The sequence below is a fragment of the Salvelinus alpinus genome, chromosome 35, assembly GCF_045679555.1.
Source record: "Salvelinus alpinus chromosome 35, SLU_Salpinus.1, whole genome shotgun sequence".
Taxonomy (NCBI): Eukaryota; Metazoa; Chordata; class Actinopteri; order Salmoniformes; family Salmonidae; genus Salvelinus; species Salvelinus alpinus.
The window spans coordinates 14,398,374-14,416,916 of NC_092120.1; the positions used below are offsets into that span (position 1 = coordinate 14,398,374).

General features: G+C 42.2%; 1 protein-coding gene across 3 annotated transcripts; it reads left to right on the forward strand.

Annotated features, from left to right (window-relative positions):
- The first annotated feature begins 460 nt into the window (after positions 1-460).
- LOC139564403 (glucocorticoid-induced transcript 1 protein-like) lies at positions 461-18,252 on the forward strand. Of its 3 annotated transcripts, XM_071383898.1 has the most exons (9): positions 464-623; positions 743-1,135; positions 4,032-4,180; positions 7,025-7,117; positions 10,336-10,446; positions 11,188-11,325; positions 13,531-13,714; positions 15,266-15,386; positions 15,664-18,252. In XM_071383898.1, the coding sequence occupies exons 2-9, from the start codon at positions 793-795 to the stop codon at positions 16,073-16,075; spliced, it is 1,551 nt and encodes a 516-aa protein (XP_071239999.1). In that variant the 5' UTR covers positions 464-623; positions 743-792; the 3' UTR covers positions 16,076-18,252. The 3 variants fall into 3 exon arrangements, with proteins under 3 accessions (XP_071239998.1, XP_071240000.1, XP_071239999.1); XM_071383897.1 differs by having other exon boundaries at positions 461-1,135; XM_071383899.1 differs by having other exon boundaries at positions 461-1,135; positions 10,339-10,446.
- The last annotated feature ends 291 nt before the right edge of the window (positions 18,253-18,543 follow it).

Consider the following 18,543-nt stretch of genomic DNA (forward strand, 5'->3'; position numbering starts at 1 on the left):
AGTTGTCTAAAGGAAATAAAATACACAATGACTACCCAGTAATTATATAGCGGGTATACTTTAACTTGCCTGGTTAAATAAATACGTATATACATATAGCTTAGTCCTGGGACTATGCAAATTTGGTTTAAAAACTGAGGATCATATTTCATCAAATCGTGTCTGTCCTAGAATCAGGTTTGTCCAACAACATTTCGTCCATATGAATTAATGTCATTACATCACACATTATGTATTTAATTGTACAGGTAATTACACAAATATTGTAAAGTACATTTTTAAAACGAAGGTTTTGAGAAAGAAATTGGTCCAATCCTTATAATACATCGATGAAGTTATTGGCTGAAAGTACAGTCGATAGACAACATTGGACCAATGAGTAATGTTACTGTATAATTTAGCTGTCCAACCACATGATCAGAATTAAAGAGTGCAGCCCGCCCAGGTTTATCAGCCAGTAGTCTTGCGGATACAACTGTCATTTACAGTGGACATGGGGACGGTAGGGAATCGCCAAATATTAGGGAATATGTTTAGCTAACTGTACAAATTAAGTTTTTAAAACATATATTTAAAGTTCTCGACAAACATGCCCAAATAATACTTGTTTTAGTGTTCTTCGGGTAAGTTATTGCAGTAGAATTCGCCTTTTCAAGATGCAAGATAACTGCGAGATTGCTGCAAAATGAGCTCGAGCAGCATACGAGCTAAAATTAAAGGAAGTTAATCCTGTGTTTTCCAGAAGCGGATATCTTGGCGAAATTTTTCCTGAAAGTGATACGAAGCAGCAGAATGTCAGTTCCCACCAACTCGCTTCAACAACAGTCCACAGTCAGACGTAGCAATGCAGGGTCCCCCAGTTTTTCCAACAGCTGCCGTTTGCACCCCATCCGTGCTACCGTGCCCTACCAGCTCATACGCGGGGGCCAGAGCAGCCCGACACGCTCTCTGCCTCTCTCTGTTGGAGGCAACAATGGACAGACAAATAGCCGCGGGTCATCTCCCGGGTCATCTCCCCCAAGTGCGAATCTGAATCTTGGAGTAAATTGCACTGGCGCCACGAGACAGAGACTGTCTCCTGAAAATAGGGTCTCGCACTCACCTGACCGGGGTCCAAACTCACCCGTTTGTAGAGGTAAAATATTGTTATATTATCCACCTACCACATGCTACAATATCGATGTATGCAGGAAAAATGCTCCATTTTGCTTGCTCTTGGTGATGGTCAAGAGATTGTAGGCCTTTTGTATTCTTGTAATACAGTGTTTGCTATGCATTTTATAGCCTAATTAATTTTTACAATATTGATGGATTAGTGAGACTGACTGGGCCCTATTCAGTCACCTTGACACTGAATAGGGCCCTAGGTTTCTAAGGTAAGTCAAACACATGATTTGTCTTGTGCTGATTAAGGAAGCATATTAGGTTTTGATTGAATATATGGCCCCAGAGTTAGACAAAAGGGGAAGTAGGCCCATACGAAGGCCTACTACTACAGTACATCACATCGCTAATAAGGAAGCTTATAGTGTCCTCTCTTACACTCCTGCTGCTTATGGACTATTGACAGAAAAAGGGAGGAGATAATTGGCAGCAAGACATGTTTAAGGGTTGTAAGGGGGCCGTAGACCCTGAGAATCGTTGTTGCACAAACAGTCAGGTTACAGGTGTATGACCTACTCCCTTTCAACTGTACTGTATTGTACACATCGGGAACATATTGTGAGCCCTATGTTATGGAGAATGGAAGTGAGTGGTGTGACATTTCATGTCTCTTGGTTCAGCCTGAGCCGTTATTCCTTTCAGGAGGGTGGACTGAAGGGGGAGATGGGAGACTAGAACACTCTAAATCCTGTTTCTGAGACAGGCTCTCCTGTCAAATATTGATGTTGCCGCGGGTATTGAGACTGATTATATTTATCTTCCCCAACAAAAAAACTTCTGGAATTGGTGTATTTCACAGCAGTAAAATGCAAGACACACAAAGCATCCAGTTAATGTCTGCTTGCCTTTGTGAAGGCGAAATCTCTGAATACAGTTAGCTTTTCTGTCACAGCTTGGAGACTGCGTCGAACCTGCTGTGTGACTCCAAATCTGCATCCAGGACAATGTTGTACTCAATACGCAACCAAGTATTTTTACTACAATGACCTTCTGCACTTTACGAGTGCAGGTCATGAATCACCATGGTTTAACCAGTGACAGCCATGACGCTCCAGCTGTCTTGACGCCCTCCTACATCAGTGGAGTATAATGGCGTCCGCCTTACCTTTCCCAAGATGGCAGCCTCCTTGTCTTTGAGCTGCATTGCGGTTATTGTGGGGTTGGTAACTCAATGTTCGGGAAAATGACATGACGTGCCTTGCATTCCCTGGTCCTCAGAATGAGATGACCTTCAACCCTGAGCAGTGTCCAGTCACATATGTTGTGATGGAGACCCGCTGTTGGACGGCAGTGACCTCCCAGTCGAAACAAGGCTAGTTTGTTTCATGTGATGTCATCTGCTAGCTAGGGGTAGGAGGTGCATTGCATTGCGACAAGTGGAATTGGGATACCACTGGGAAGTGCACAGGGATGGAAATGGAAATATGTAGATGTATTGTTCATCTTTCATTGTCAAACGGAAATATGGAGCTATTTTTATTTGACCGTTTCCTCAGAATTGCAGGCTATTTGCAGCAAACACACTGAAGTGAATTTGTGGTTTTATCTTTCGAGGCATCTGACAAATTAAGGTTAAACATTAAAGTGGACAATACATTGTGTCCTTGTCAGCCATGCAGCTTTGTGATTGGAACATTGGAGAAGTTAATTAGTGGACATCTTCCTTTCAGTCAGTCAGCGTGTTCATTCGCATCACCCATCTCATCTGAGCTAGGTGGTGGGGAAAGGGTCGCAAGGACAACAGGTCAGGGTGAAGGCAATGGAAAAGGGTGACATTCCACCACATGATCTTTAGGTTCACACTATGACATCAGCCCCACACCAGGCCTTCCCAATGGTCTCAACAAAGAAACTCCCCCTCCCTGTCAAAGTGCCAGCTGTGCTGAAATGGCCTGCCTCATTGTCGCACGTCCCCAAACTGCAGAGTAAGAGTAAATTGGAAAACAAGCTTGTTGTTAAACCTAGAACCCAGCCCAAAATCTGTCAACTTTGGGAGAAAGTGCACTATTTTTGAAAAGGTTGATTAGAAAATTGTGAAAGGGACCGTATGCATACTAAAAGCCAGGAAATGATCTGACTTTATTTTGCTCTTGAGAGCCTAAATTTAGCAAAGTGGAGAGACAGTGGAAAATCACTCGGGCTAAATTTTCATGCTGTGTTTGGAGAACTTTGGCTACAACAATATTGATGGAAATCCACTCCCTTTTCCTCAGATAGTTTACCCTAAGTCATTGGGTTTACTTACTTAGCCAACATATTTTGGTTGATATGCTCAGACTTGGCTGATCATCTAGGCCCTAGAGCCCAGGTGGTGTGTAGTGGTATCGAAAAGGAACACTGCATATACACTTAGACAAGGAACAGATTGAATGAAGAATGTGTACCCTGGTCACCTCCTTCACCCCCTCAGAAGCTCTTTGATATGGAAAGCAAGGAGCTCTCATTGACTTTCAACAATCACAAAGCATAATACTGCTTACTAGCCTATGCGTTCACCCATTTCCTCTTTCATGTCTCCCTGCTTTAGAAAAACAGCACATTTCTGTGTTTGGGTTACTGCAGGAGGAATGTTGAGTGAATGCAGGCCATATTGCTGTTAATTGTGGTGTGGTTGTTAATGAGTTCTTATGTGGGTGGTGTGTGTTTAACTACTTTGGCTGAGAGAAGGCAGCTCCCATAACATCAGACCTAGCTTCAACACATCCAGATTCGTTAGGCCTAGTATATATCACTGTAGAGCACTGATAGTCAATAAGGTTAGCAATAGAGCCGTTTTATGGAAACAACAAGACGTTGCTGGCCAATTGTTCAGTATGACAGTGTGGGTGTGTCCTATACTGACCCTTGCTCTCCCCTCGCTCCTGTAGGAGAGAGGTCCAAACTGCAGGTGCGTAGCTCCAGTGCTATCCGTCGGACATCTTCCCTGGACGCCATTATGGGCCCGTACCTCACAGGCCAGTGGCCTCGTGACTCCCATGGACCCTACCCTTCCTGCATGAAAGACAAAGCCACACAGGTAACTGTAGGCCAAAGGACCCATAAAAGCTAATGATGCACATAATCATTTATTTAAAATGTTTTCTAAATCAAGTTTCTCTTCAGAAAAACACGTACTGGGTGTATTTTGACTACAATTTTCCTGGGTAGCAGCCCACACATCAGCACTCACTATTCTGGTCAAAGTGATTAACCGTTCCATGCAGTTTGAGAATGGGCAGATTTTTGTGGTTATGAACCCATATTGAATATGTATGATGATGGCAGGGCCATTGACCATGGCTGCGCTGTCCGTCCTAATAGAATCCTTTCATGTGGACTGAATGAGTTCCGCCCAGCCTCATTTACATGGCTTCTTCCCTGTAAACCTTCATTCACCTTGGGGCTCTTTGTTTAGTCTTTGGAAGTGGTGAGTGGGCCTCCAGGTTCAAGTAGCTACATATAGAATCAACGTTCCCCTAATGATGGTGTGGACTGCTTCACTTAAACCACTTCGATTAGGAAAAGCACAAACTCCCCAAGTACAGTCACAGACTAGCTACTTCCTGTTAACAAGATCTCTCCCATTACCCCAAATCGCCTGTAACACTGCAACAGCAAAAAAACTGGGACATAAAGTCTTTGTTGTAGCACACAATCTAGAGACGGGCTCTTTTCAGAGCTGGAATGTAGCTGTCTGTGGAGGTGAAGTTGTTTGCACCTGTCCCTCAGGCGATGGTTGGGGCGAGGAGAGGAATCCCACTGCTTACCACCTGGCCCTTGTGGCTGGCCCGTCTGCCTTTGTGTGGGAGTGAGGAGCGGAGGGCCATACATATGCTAATCACTGTTCCGGGATAGATCTGTCTGCCCCAGGCCCTGTGGTTACAGAACACAGAGAATGTTTGTATGAAGATTAAACAGACACACACACACACACACACAGGCATACCCACAAGCACACACAGACAGACAGAATGTATTGATTTAGTCTGGTGTGTGCACACACACACACCAGACTAAAGGCTGTCTTAATCTTCGTTTTTAGAATTGTGTTACACAGGCAGGATGTGGACAGTCTATTATCGATGACTATCAACTCGGCATCTTTTACTTATGAGTCGTTTAAAGTCAGCAGTTATGCACTACTGCTCTTTCCTTGTTCTTCAAGAAGCTTGAATCCATAATGAGCGTTTTATCTATTCTCGAAAAAATGTTCCTCATGTTTTAGACGTGCAAGATATCTGTAGATGAGAAGACCTACAAGGTCACAGAACCAGAATGTAATACCCTCATCAACTCAAATCAGACCAAATGATAGCTGTGGCATTCTATACTCTTACCTCAGCATGTAAACTAAACAAACCAACTTCAATTCCATTGGAAATCCATTGACGTTCAGTATCCCTGCTGGGAAATCAAATAGGATTTTAAGTGGGGTGAGAGTCATTTAACATGAGCTGTAGACTATGGGAAAGTAAAGTACCCTACCTTTATCTCACCAGAGCATTATCTGGCACAACACCTGGCAAACAACCCCACAAAACACACAAGACAGGCCAGGAAGTGCAAAAACTAAGTCGATAAAAGAGGCTTGAGGTAAACAAAGCTGGGAGCTCTGTGAACAGACACTTCATTTGTTATAAAAAATAAACATTTAAATTGTTATTACAATGATGATGGAGATAAGTAGCCAATGGTGTAAGCATTGCTATGTTCTTGTACCCTTCGAACTATTTGCTGAATGGTAGGCTTTAGTAGTACTGGAGAACTAGGCTACAAGTTAATAATACCCATATTACTTAACATCTCAATATAACTTTTTGCAAAGTTTGCACTTAGCATTGGAAACTTTCCTTTCACTATTCATTCAGCCCTCAATGTTTGGCTCTAGCATCAAACACCACAGCAATACCATAGCCATGTTCAACATGTTACTCTAAACGCTAGCACATCTGCCATCCAGCATAGTGGCCTCTTTATTGGCGCACAAGCACCCGTTTAAACCGTTTGTCCTTTCTGAAGAGCAATGTGCCAGTAGCCATAATGCATCACTAGTGTTCTTCATATTGCATATCATAGAGTGGGTCTTTTGTGTAACGTTGTGCGTTATAGAGGATGTTTTGTTTTTCGACAAGGGTCAAACGTAAGGCAGTACGAGGACATTGACATTTAAGATGCTTCACTCTACTGTACTGACCACGACTCCTTGGAGGACCAATGTCACTGTTGATATGCATAATCGAGGGGAAGTGCATCATGGTTGCAAACATGCTTTTGAAACATCCTGTCTCTTTTTGCATGTATTTTACATAAGTTAACCGTTTCGTTATTTATGTAAAGGTTGCATTCTTGTAGACACTAGAGCACTTTTCTCTATCTGCTGTAGTGGAGAAAGAGCAGACATTTCCCACAGACTTACCAGCTAGTAGTTAGTATGTAGTATGTCAGTCACCAACCACAAAGTAGCCTTTGGCAATCTGTCCTAATGTGGATTGTCATTAAAACTGTGAGAATACAACTTTAAGTAGTAGCTATCACACATATTATTACTGTTTTGTGCCTGCATCCTTCTTTATCCCACAAAGACAATTTTTGACTCATTTGATTGATTCCAGATGTGTGCATCTCTGGCGAAGGCACAGGGGTGATGATTGATTTCACCCACCTCTCTCTTGTCTGTTCATCTCAGGGAATTCCGGAGTCTTGTCTCTCAGTCCTGAATTCCATACAAAGGATGGGGATTGATGTGGGTGTATTTGTTTATCCACTGCTTAAGAGTATGCATATTTATATCTGTGTGTGTGTGTGTGTGTGTGTGTGTGTGTGTGTGTGTGTGTGTGTGTGTGTGTGTGTGTGTGTGTGTGTGTGTGTGTGTGTGTTTCAGACTCCTGGTCTGTGGATAGAGGAGGGAGGAGGGGAGCAGGGAAGCCCACACCAGCGGTCAGCCTCCTGGGGTAGTGCAGACCATCTGAAAGAGGTAGGTGCCACACTCAACCTTCCTAGCATATATAGCCTAGCCTACACACTCTCTGCATGACCTATGTCCCTAGCCAAAACAACTGTAAGGAGCGCTATCCTATTATTTGTAATCGAATACTGTAACCGATTTCAACACCATAACTCTCTGAGGAGTTTAATGTTAGACCAGAATAGCTGGTCTGTCACAAAACATCCAGCAAGAGTTGTAGTGTTGACATTATTGGAGCTGCACTGTATGTGCATAATCAAATATACTTCCAACAAGTTTTTGTCAGGGCTTTGAGGTTCAGCCATTACTTGAGATGTGTTTTATTTGTCAGGATATGAGGTTCAGTTAAATATTATTCTCCTGAAGGTTGGTTTCCGTGCGCGTAGCCTGGCTGAGTTAGTGGCTAGTTGGAGACCACATTGAGTTATTAGTTCTCTAGCTCTTCCAGACCACAGTCTTTATTTAACCTTCCTTTCCCTCTGTAGTCTAGTCCGTCGCATCTCGTTGGAGCTGGTTGTTTTGAGAGGGGAAGCAGGCACTGAACTTGTCTGCAGGGTGTAACAGCCATATCATTTCTCTCTCAGCTTGGCCCTGTTGATACTCTAGTGACAAGGATGAGCCTTATCTATCTCCATAAAGGCCTAGTCCTCCTGCAAACAACACATATATAAGCGTGTTACAGTCTGCTGGCTTTTGCTCAAGAGCAAATCAGCAAAACAATGGTATTGAGGCTTTTGAAATGGGCTGACTTACATAAGATAGGCCTGTTGTTAGATGAGCGATAAACACTAAATGGATGGAATGTTCTCTCACTATGTTGAGATGTTTCTTTTTGTTCTTGACATGATTATGATGATATGCTACTGTACTGTATGTACATGTAGTAACATATAGCAACATATAGTACATGTTTCTAAAGATACTAATAATCTAAGTTTATCTAAGTCGCCCGTTGTAGCATATAAAAGTAGCAATAGGTACATTTGGATTTGACATGTAGTCTTACATATATATTTTAGCTGACCCAGTCATATATAGCCAAAGGACAAATCTTCCCACCCAACGGTGAGTGGTACTATACAGTAGAGATGGGGGGAGAGGGAATCAATACAGTAAGAAGGGCTATTAAAATCTTACCCTACAAGGTCTGGATTTTTCTGTTCTACCTGATAATGAATTGCACCCATCTGATGTGCCAGGTCTAAATCAGTCCCTCATTAGAGGGGGGAGAAAACGCAGTGGAACTGGTTTCCAGGTCCACAGTTGAGTTTCAAGGCAGTAGAGTATCGCAATATTGTTTTTGTCGATTTTATATCGATACCGTTGACTCAAAGTATTGATTAAAAAAAATCAAAAATACAAGATAGCGTTAGCTAGCGCTAGTCAGGTGTTCCTGCGCCAAAACTCTGGTATTTATCATCCTATAGCAAGTTCTTCATCTTTTTAATTGTTTTTAATGATGAGCCAACATGTTTTGAGCACTTTTACCTCCAAAACTAATTTTGTCATGGTTTTCTCTTATCCGTCTGCAGCAGACATATAGTGAGCAACATGTTTGGAACCAATTTTTCATTTTTTCCCCATCGCAATAAAACCGCAGTATCCAATCGCAATACATATAGAATCATGATACATATAGAATCGCAATACATATCGTATCGCTCACCTAAGTATCGTGATAATATCATATTCTGAGGTCCAGCCCTTTAATACACTGAGCTTTACACTGCCCTGTTTGTCCTCATCTTCAGAAACCTCATATGGATTGCCTTGGCACTATTGCCTCCTATTCTGTACTCTCAAAGCAAGTCAATCCAGACAAACCACACTGTACCCTTCTATAATAACCACTGTGGATGACATGGTACTGTTCGAAAATAACCACTGTGGATGACATGGTACTGTTCAAAAAGAACCTCTATGGATGACATGGTACTGTTTAAAAAGAACCTCTATGGATGACATGGTACTGTTCAAAAATAACCTCTATGGATGACATGGTACTGTTCAAAAAGAACCTCTATGGATGACATGGTACTGTTCTATAATAACCTCTATGGATGACATGGTACTGTTCAAAAAGAACCTCTATGGATGACATGGTACTGTTCAAAAAGAACCTCTATGGATGACATGGTACTGTTCAAAAAGAACCTCTATGGATGACATGGTACTGTACTATAATAACCTATATGGATGACATGGTACTGTTCTATAATAACCTCTATGGATGACATGGTACTGTTCAAAAATAACCTCTATGGATGACATGGTACTGTTCAAAAAGAACCTCTATGGATGACATGGTACTGTTCAAAAAGAACCTCTATGGATGACATGGTACTGTTCAAAAATAACCTCTATGGATGACATGGTACTGTTCAAAAATAACCTCTATGGATGACATGGTACTGTTTAAAAAGAACCTCTATGGATGACATGGTACTGTTTAAAAATAACCTCTATGGATGACATGGTACTGTTTAAAAAGAACCTCTATGGATGACATGGTACTGTACTATAATAACCTATATGGATGACATGGAACTGTTGTAAAATATCCTCTATGGATGTAATAACCTATATCGATGACTTTATAATAACCTATATCGATGACTTGCAGGGCAGTACATCCTATAGAGTAGACATACTCTTTCTGTGTACTGTATAGCCAGGATTATAAGATCAGCATTAAAAGACCTCGCCTTAGTCTGCATTATACAACTGATTATGTTATGATTATATAACCAGTACAGAAACATAATAACCTTTTGACTTCACTTATGTTTGATCGTAGCTATATCCATAAAAGCCCTCTCTTTACAGATTTTTTTCAAATTCATTCTGAATCTGTGGACAAATCACTCTGAATGCTGGAGAAATGCTGTTCTGAGGAAAACAACAAAAAACAATGGAAATCCGAGGAAGCTCGTGGCACAACTTCCACATCGTGCATAATTTTCCATTGAACGCATTGCTCCTCGTTGATTATCCCTTATGTATTGCTTTGTACCTTTTCTAAGTGCATATTCTATTGAATTATACCTCAAATATAGCCTGGTGGTCCAGTCTATTTGTGCTTTAGCCAACTCCTCTCTGCCATGTATGGCATGAAACAACAGAAGTGTTGGCTACACAGCACATGCAGTATGTAACCACCAGGCTACCTTGAATGTCCATTGAGAACCATTCATTTTCTCTGAGGTAAACCCCCTGTCTTTCTCCAGCAGATTGCTAAACTCAGGCTGCAGCTCCAGCGCAGTAAACAGGTCAGCCGCCAGAGCAAAGACAGAGATCAGCAGCTGGGACTACACACCAGCACCACATGCCATCTCCAGGTGAGTTATACCCTACTGCTGCCTCCCTGTGTCTGCCACCCAGATCACAGGGCATGGTAGCATGGAACTAGTATGGTGTCTGCCCCAATGCTGTATTCACAGTGGGAGTGTCACTGTACCATGTACAACCTTAAATAAATGCAGTACTTATTATGGATAATACTTGATTGTAAATGTATAGACTAGGGTTTTGGTAGCCTGGCCAGGCTGTTTCTGCTTCAGGCAACATGTGTTTCCAAAACAACAATGTGGCTTTGCTGTAGTGCAGAATTGTTCAGTCACAATTCAGGCAATTGTTCAGGCATGTTTCCCGTCATATGAATGTGGTCAGACCACTTAAAATATATATATATATTTGATTTAAAGAGCTCTAGTTCACGAGTCCCTATTCTGACCAGACAGATGAAAAAGAGGAAGAGGAGGAGACGTGTCTGGGCATGCCCAGTTCCCAGTACTCTCTGTGTTTGTGGTTCATTCATTAATGGATCCTGAGCAACTGTAAACAAAGCACTGGGGAAAAGAACATAAACTAACTTTGACATGGTATGACTTTCACCTGTGGTAGATCAGTCACAGCCTATATTATTTTTGACCTCACTTTAACGTAAATCACATTCCATAGCAATATCATACACTGGAATACTGGGGAGAGCATACAATTGACGAGATGTCTGTTTAAAATGATCATAGAAAAGCTACATAACATTTCTACCACCACCCTTGGTTTGCCATGTTTTCCAGAATAAGGTGGTTTCCACAGCCCTGTCGAACATCCCAGTGCCAAAGTCCCTCATATCGAGAGTGCCTAGCAGCGTGGAGGGCATCAACCACGAGCTGGAGAATGTGTTCATCAGAGAGGACTGGAAGCAGGGAATACAGGTGGGAACACACACACACACACACACACACACACACACACACACACACACACACACACACACACACACACACACACACACACACACACACACACACACACACACACACACACACACACACACTATATTCTCACTCACACTGATTTAAATTGCTGAGAGTTGAGTAGAGCTGTAAATTGTGTGTGAATTAGGGCAGTAAACCTTGACAGGTTAGTGAAATGGCTCTCCCTGAAGCGTGTACATGGGTGCCCGCACGCACGCACACACACACACATATTTACGACCTGCAGCGCAGCAAGTCTTCTTCTGCTCAGAATCAGCTGTACTCTACAGCACAAGCAGAAGGGCTCTGAACATTTTCATACTGTATCATGCATTATCATCTGCTCTGGTATTCGCTTTTCTGCTTGTCATTCAAATACATCCACACATACTGGAGTTTACACGCAGTGTGATAATACTGAAATTAACTGAATGCATTGAATTGACTTACAGTGGGGAGAACAAGTATTTGATACACTGCCGATTTTGCAGGTTTTCCTACTTACAAAGCATGTAGAGGTCTGTCATTTTTATCATAGGTACACTTCAACTGTGAGAGACGGAATCTAAAACAAAAATCCAGAAAATCACATTGTATGATTTTTAAATAATTAATTTGCATTTTATTGCATGACATAAGTATTTGATCACCTACCAACCAGTAAGAATTCCATCTCTCACAGACCTGTTAGTTTTTCTTTAAGAAGCCCTCCTGTTCTCCACTCATTACCTGTATTAACTGCACCTGTTTGAACTCGTTACCTGTATAAAAGACACCTGTCCACACACTCAATCAAACAGATTCCAACCTCTCCACAATAGCCAAGACCAGAAAGCTGTGTAAGGACATCAGGGATACAATTGTAGACCTGCACAAGGCTGGGATGGGCTACAGGACAATAGGCAAGCAGCTTGGTGAGAAGGAAACAACTGTTGGCGCAATTATTAGAAAATGGAAGAAGTTCAAGATGACGGTCAATCACCCTCGGTCTGGGGCTCCATGCAAGATTTCACCTCGTGGGGCATCAATGATCATGAGGAAGGTGAGGGATCAGCCCAGAACTACACGGCAGGACCTGGTCAATGACCTGAAGAGAGCTGGGACCACAGTCTCAAAGAAAACCATTAGTAACACACTACGCCGTCATGGATTAAAATCCTGCAGCGCACGCAAGGTCCCCCTGCTTAAGCCAGTGCATGTCCAGGCCCGTCTGAAGTTTGCCAATGACCATCTGGATGATCCAGAGGAGGAATGGGAGAAGGTCATGTGGTCTGATGAGACAAAAATAGAGCTTTTTGGTCTAACTCCACTCGCCGTGTTTGGAGGAAGAAGAAGTATGAGTACAACCCCAAGAACACCATCCCAACCGTGAAGCATGGAGGTGGAAACATCATTCTTTGGGGATGCTTTTCTGCAAAGGGGACAGGACGACTGCACCGTATTGAGGGGAGGATGGATGGGGCCATGTATCGCGAGATCTTGGCCAACAACCTCCTTCCCTCAGTAAGAGCATTGAAGATGGGTCGTGGCTGGGTCTTCCAGCATGACAACGACACGAAGCACACAGCCATGGCAACTAAGGAGTGGCTCCGTAAGAAGCATCTCAAGGTCCTGGAGTGGCCTAGCCAGTCTCCAGACCTGAACCCAATAGAAAATCTTTGGAGGGAGCTGAAAGTCCGTATTGCCCAGCGACAGCCCCGAAACCTGAAGGATTCGGAGAAGATCTGTAGGGAGGAGTGGGCCAAAATCCCTGCTGCAGTGTGTGCAAACCTAGTCAAGAACTACAGGAAACGTATGATCTCTGTAATTGCAAACAAAGGTTTCTGTACCAAATATTAAGTTCTGCTTTTCTGATGTATCAAATACTTATGTCATGCAATAAAATGCAAATTAATTACTTAAAAATCATACAATGTGATTTTCTGGATTTTTGTTTTAGATTCCGTCTCTCATAGTTGAAGTGTACCTATGATAAAAATTACAGACCTCTACATGCTTTGTAAGTAGGAAAACCTGCAAAATCGGCAGTGTAACAAATACTTGTTCTCCCCACTGTATGTATGATGATCAATAACAACTGGGAATTATATAGTGCCCTGCTGTGGTTCTTGCACTCCTCGCATCCCTTCATCCTTCCCTCCATCTCCACCTCTGACCTCTCAGGCTTTGGACGTGTTGGACGGCCGCCGCGCCCCGTTTCAGCCTCATCGCTACGGCAATGGCGGTGACACACGTGACACGGACACCCAGGCCCCCTCTAGTGGCGGTTCCAGCCCCTGCCCCTTCACCCCTGACCCCCTCCAGTCCCCAGAAGGCAGCCCCTGCTCTACAGAAGAGCTTGACAAAGGTACTCCATTCAGATGTATTTTCTGACTTGCATGATCTATTACTGTAGTTCAATGCACACATTCAACAGTCTCCAGCCATTGCATGTCTCAGGAACATAGTTGAGCGATTGGAAATCCCGCTCACCGCCTCATGTCCTTTCCTACTGCTCCGCAAAAAAAAACGCTCTACGCTCACAGGAAAAAAAATCCAGCTCCAAATTCACCTCATTCATCAAAATCACAATTTAACCAACACCCATCTATTTTTGTGAATAACTGGACCTACCAATTGGTTTTTAAGTATTGAAACCAAACCATAAGGATTTGAATGTTAAACAGCATATAAACACTCTAAATAGACCAGGAGCCAGACAGGGAGCCTAAGAAGGAACAAATTATTTAGGCTATATTATTTCACGGCTACAGCCTACAAAGAAGTACATTGTGAAGCATTTGCGAATTTGACACAATAGGCTGGTAGGGACATAAAGCGAGCAGCATTTAAACAACATTTCGTTGTATTAAATCATTAAAGTCTATAAATTGCGCATTTAGGCTTTGAATTAAATACAAATTCAATGAAAAATTACTTGTTAGTGCCTTTGAATACATTTTTAGAAACAGGAGTTTGGCCAGTCTGTGGGTTCAGGCTCATGTGATGGTGCCTGGAGAGACAGCCAGCAGTGGAGAATATCCTCTCCACACTTGCAGAGCCACTGGGGGTGCTAAACACCCTTTAGGCCACTTGCCAGGCTGGGCAGAGATGCAGAGTTGTTTTTTTATTTATTTTTATAAGTAGGCCTAAAAGTTTTTAGGCAAAATAACCCAATCAAAACGGAAAGCTCCTTGAACGTTGGAATATGCCAGGCCTATTGGGCCAAAATCAATGATGGCCTATTGTATAGATAATAGAACAAAAATGAACGAAACGTTTAAGAGATCTGATTTTTAGTTCATAAATACTTTCTATAATGACGCACATAGTTATCTACCCACCTCATTCCTTTCTTTTAGCATGTGCACGTAGTAAGTACACCATCATACTTTTGGGATAAGTGTCTTTTCAGATTCCACAATCGTTAAGGACACTATATCACCACACTCCCTGTCTTGCTATTGGTCCTCATAAGTCACCTTGATTTAGTACCTGTGTGTTTTATCAGTTTCTTTATGAAAATATTTAGTGAACTCCATAACAGTAGCTAAAGCAAGTGGCTATTAGCAGCACACAAGTAGACTACAAATGCATGCTGGGGCGGGCATGCCCTGAGCTCCTGAAGTGATCTCTACTGGGGCGAAATTGGAGCGGGCGAGAAGGCCGACGCTCCAGCCTTTGGGAATCTTGCCACACGTTCCAATCAAATTGGGCATGCTCCGCTCACATCCTCTGTTCAGGAGTCCATTGATCAGGATTTGCTTAATGATAAATGGCTCACGCTGTATTAGTACTGTGCCGTATTAAATTAATCATCTCATTGTCTTTTATAGACAACAGATCTCTAACACACGTTCCTTTATAGGAACATAAGATCACCACACTGACCTGCTTATATGTTTCATTCTGTTTTCAGACAGCGGCTGCAGCTCTCCCCTTCCCAAGTTTGCCACCTCTCCCAAACCCAACAACAGCTACATGTTCAAACGGGAGCCTCCGGAGGGGTGTGAGAGGGTCAAAGTGTTTGAAGAGATGGTGTAAGTCTTCTTCACTACGTTGAGGGGTATTTCTAATTCGAATGCTTCTCAACTTCATAGTGTTACATGTTTTGGTTTCTTTTTTTAAATTGGTCTGATAGTGTATGTCCTTGTGCCACTGTACAGATGTAGGATCTTCATTTAGTTCTCCTGCAACGGCACGATCAAATTAAGATCCTACATCTGTAGGACTCTCTCACTGTAGGTGTTTCATATACACACTTTGGTATGTGATGATAAAAAGATGAAGACATTCTCCCTCACTTTTCCTCCCCAGGTCTGGTGTCTCCAAAGGCTTCCCTCTTTTTTCATGCCCAGACAAAAACAAGGTGAACTTCATCCCCAGGGGCTCCGCCTTCTGTCCCGTCAAACTCCTCTGCTCCTCCCACTTCACCACAACCTCACCCAGCCCTGGTCTCCATGGAAAAGGCAGCACATGGCCCGAGGACGCCATGACACCCAGTAGTTCCACTACTCTGGCCTCCACTAACTGGAGCTCGTCTATAGGCACAGACATGGTCAGTAGCTCAGACACAGGCGTAGGCATTGACACAAGCACAGATAACAGCACAGACAGTCTGAGCCCAGACATAGGCCCTAACACAGACGAACCGACAAGCACAGCAATGGTCCCAGACGGCCTGTCACCAGATTCCTGCTCCACTACACACATCCTTCTTACCAGCTAGTTCTCAGGTACAGTCCAGCTGCTGAGCATTAGCCTGGTCCCATGTCAGTTTGAGCTGTCTCGCTAACTCCTAGGGTCGCAATGACCATAGGAGGTGGCAAAACAGCACAACAGACCTGGGACCAGACTAGCTGAGAAGGCCTCTAGCTGAGTATAGCTCTTTAACACAACATTAGCCAGCAAGGAGGGCCTATCCTTACTAACCTAGCCTTCTCTTCTGAAAGGTGTGGCAGGCAACATCCTCCAGAAAGACTTGTTTTCTATTCAGAGGGTAGATTCAATTGTTTCATGTATTGTGTTCTGTAGCAATCAGCTTTATCAAAATCAATTAAAGAAATTGAGAAAAAAATAAGGGAATTAAGCAATGGGCAAGAGAATAACATGTATTTTATTGAATTTTGAAAATGTTTATCTAACCAGCTTATTTAGCTGTTCTGTGTTGCTAGTCAATATTACAGCATGGATAAGCTTTTTAATATAAAATATCATGCCTGTTTATATTGAAAACCCTATTGGGATGTCCTACAGTTATAATACAATGCTCCACCTTTCCCTGAATGTTTACAATTATTTCAGGTTTCAATCCAGTTTATGTAAACGCATGACAAAAAGCTGAAGACGATCTGAAAGTGACCAAACAGCCAGCTACAAAGCACAGTGTCCCCACATAGCCTTGTTTCAGGTCCCCTGAATAACCAATGAACTCAGGTCATTTGGAATGTACTACTACTCAAGCATGAACTTTGACGTTGCCTTTTATGGTTCATTCACGACATTACTCCAAAGACATTCCATAGTCTTTATACAAGTGCTGATTCTAATCTTTCAACACGACATATTAAAGGATTTCCATCGTTAGAAATGATAACTTGGTGCATGGGAAATCTGTAAAGATAGTTTCAAGTGCTTAAGAGACATTCAGGAGGTTATTATATTGTAGCTCCAAGATATCATCAGTATTATCTTTCACAGCCTGTTCAACCTCCCTAGTGATGAAATTGATTAAATTGATTAAAAATGAGCTATGACATTTAACCAATAAAATTGATCAAAATAAGGCCTAGATTCAATCGGATTAAGCGTTAACCAGCGGTGCTTTGAGTTTTGGCGGTGTCAGTTGTTACTGCGTTGAAGTTGTCAAATCAGTGAACAGCTGCTTCTGTGATCACTGCCACACCCGTCTCTCTGGCATTAGAAGTTCAGAAAGAGAAAGTGTAGGCTAAATAGAAATAATGACGCTCTAATTGAAAATCATTCAACAAAATGAGGACTTCTATTAGCCTAATCGAGGTATAGATTACGTCTCACATTCCAGTGTTCGAACTTGTAAACAAGGCTACATGGGATTTCTCGTAATGCTTCTCCATGCAGCCAATGGCCATGTCCACTTCAGGTATAATGCCACTGCGGGTGTTGGCTAGTGCGCATCTGATAGAATCTAGCCCCAAATTTTTTCCCCAGCATCAACAAAAAAAGAAATGAGCAAAAAACCAAAGCCGAAAGTGACTTTTTTTAAATACGAAATAGATAAGCAATCAACAAACACTTATAATTCTGTCAAATTCAGAATTAACATTGAGGCTAATGAGATATTTTCAAAGCACTTAATTCCAGGCGTGATAATAATCACTATATAATATTACACAGTACTATATAAAATGTAAAGCAAATACAAACTATGAGTATCCTAGTGTTTGATTTGACGTTCAATATGGAGTAAAATATTTCATGAAACTACAGGGCTGCATTCAATCCTTGTCGTGGAAGTACCGCGGGAATTATTGCCTTTGAATTTAAATCGAGCTATAACGTGGACCTCCCCCAATACTTCTACGATACGGATTGAATCCATTCCCTAAGTGTATTATGTATCTTCAGTACATTACGTTAAAACCCCTTGGCAATAATATCAAAAAAACTATGAAAGTAATTTTCAAGTAAAAACAGACAAAACCATTTGCAAAACAAACACAAACATATGCAACACAATCCACTCAAACCTAGATGTATATTTTGTCGGTAAAGATGACCGCTGCTCGATGACTAGTTTGAAATGATACTAACATTATTTTCAAAGTTCAGCAAGGCTTGCCATGTTCAGCACTAATATTTCATGCCTGTGTATTTCATGTTTTATGTAGACCTTGTGTTTTTACAATAAAGTAAGCAATAAAATCACTTGATGTTTGTCTTTTTTTTTAAAGCACTAGCTTTAAGCCCAGGCTTACTTAAGCCCAGGCTTCCAACAAGACAGGATTTTGGAAGGCTGGCCACTCGAGACTAGGCGCTCGATTCAGTCCTTATTGCCGAAGTTCAGAGCTATAGCACAAATGTAATTTAACGGCAACGTTCCTGCGTTCGTGGAGACTGCATTCACAGTAAACGCTGCATATGTCGTCTCAGTCCGACATTTCAAAGGGTGCTATAGCGCTGAACTTCAACGATACGGATTTAATCGAGCCCTAGAAC

Coding starts and splice junctions, on each gene's coding strand:
- LOC139564403 (XM_071383897.1), top strand. CDS start 793: ATGTCAGTTCCCACCAACTCGCTTCAACAACAGTCCACAGTCAGACGT. Junction 11,326..13,530: donor ACTGGAAGCAGGGAATACAG/GTGGGAACACAC, acceptor CTGACCTCTCAG/GCTTTGGACGTGTTGGACGG. Junction 13,715..15,265: donor TACAGAAGAGCTTGACAAAG/GTACTCCATTCA, acceptor TTCTGTTTTCAG/ACAGCGGCTGCAGCTCTCCC.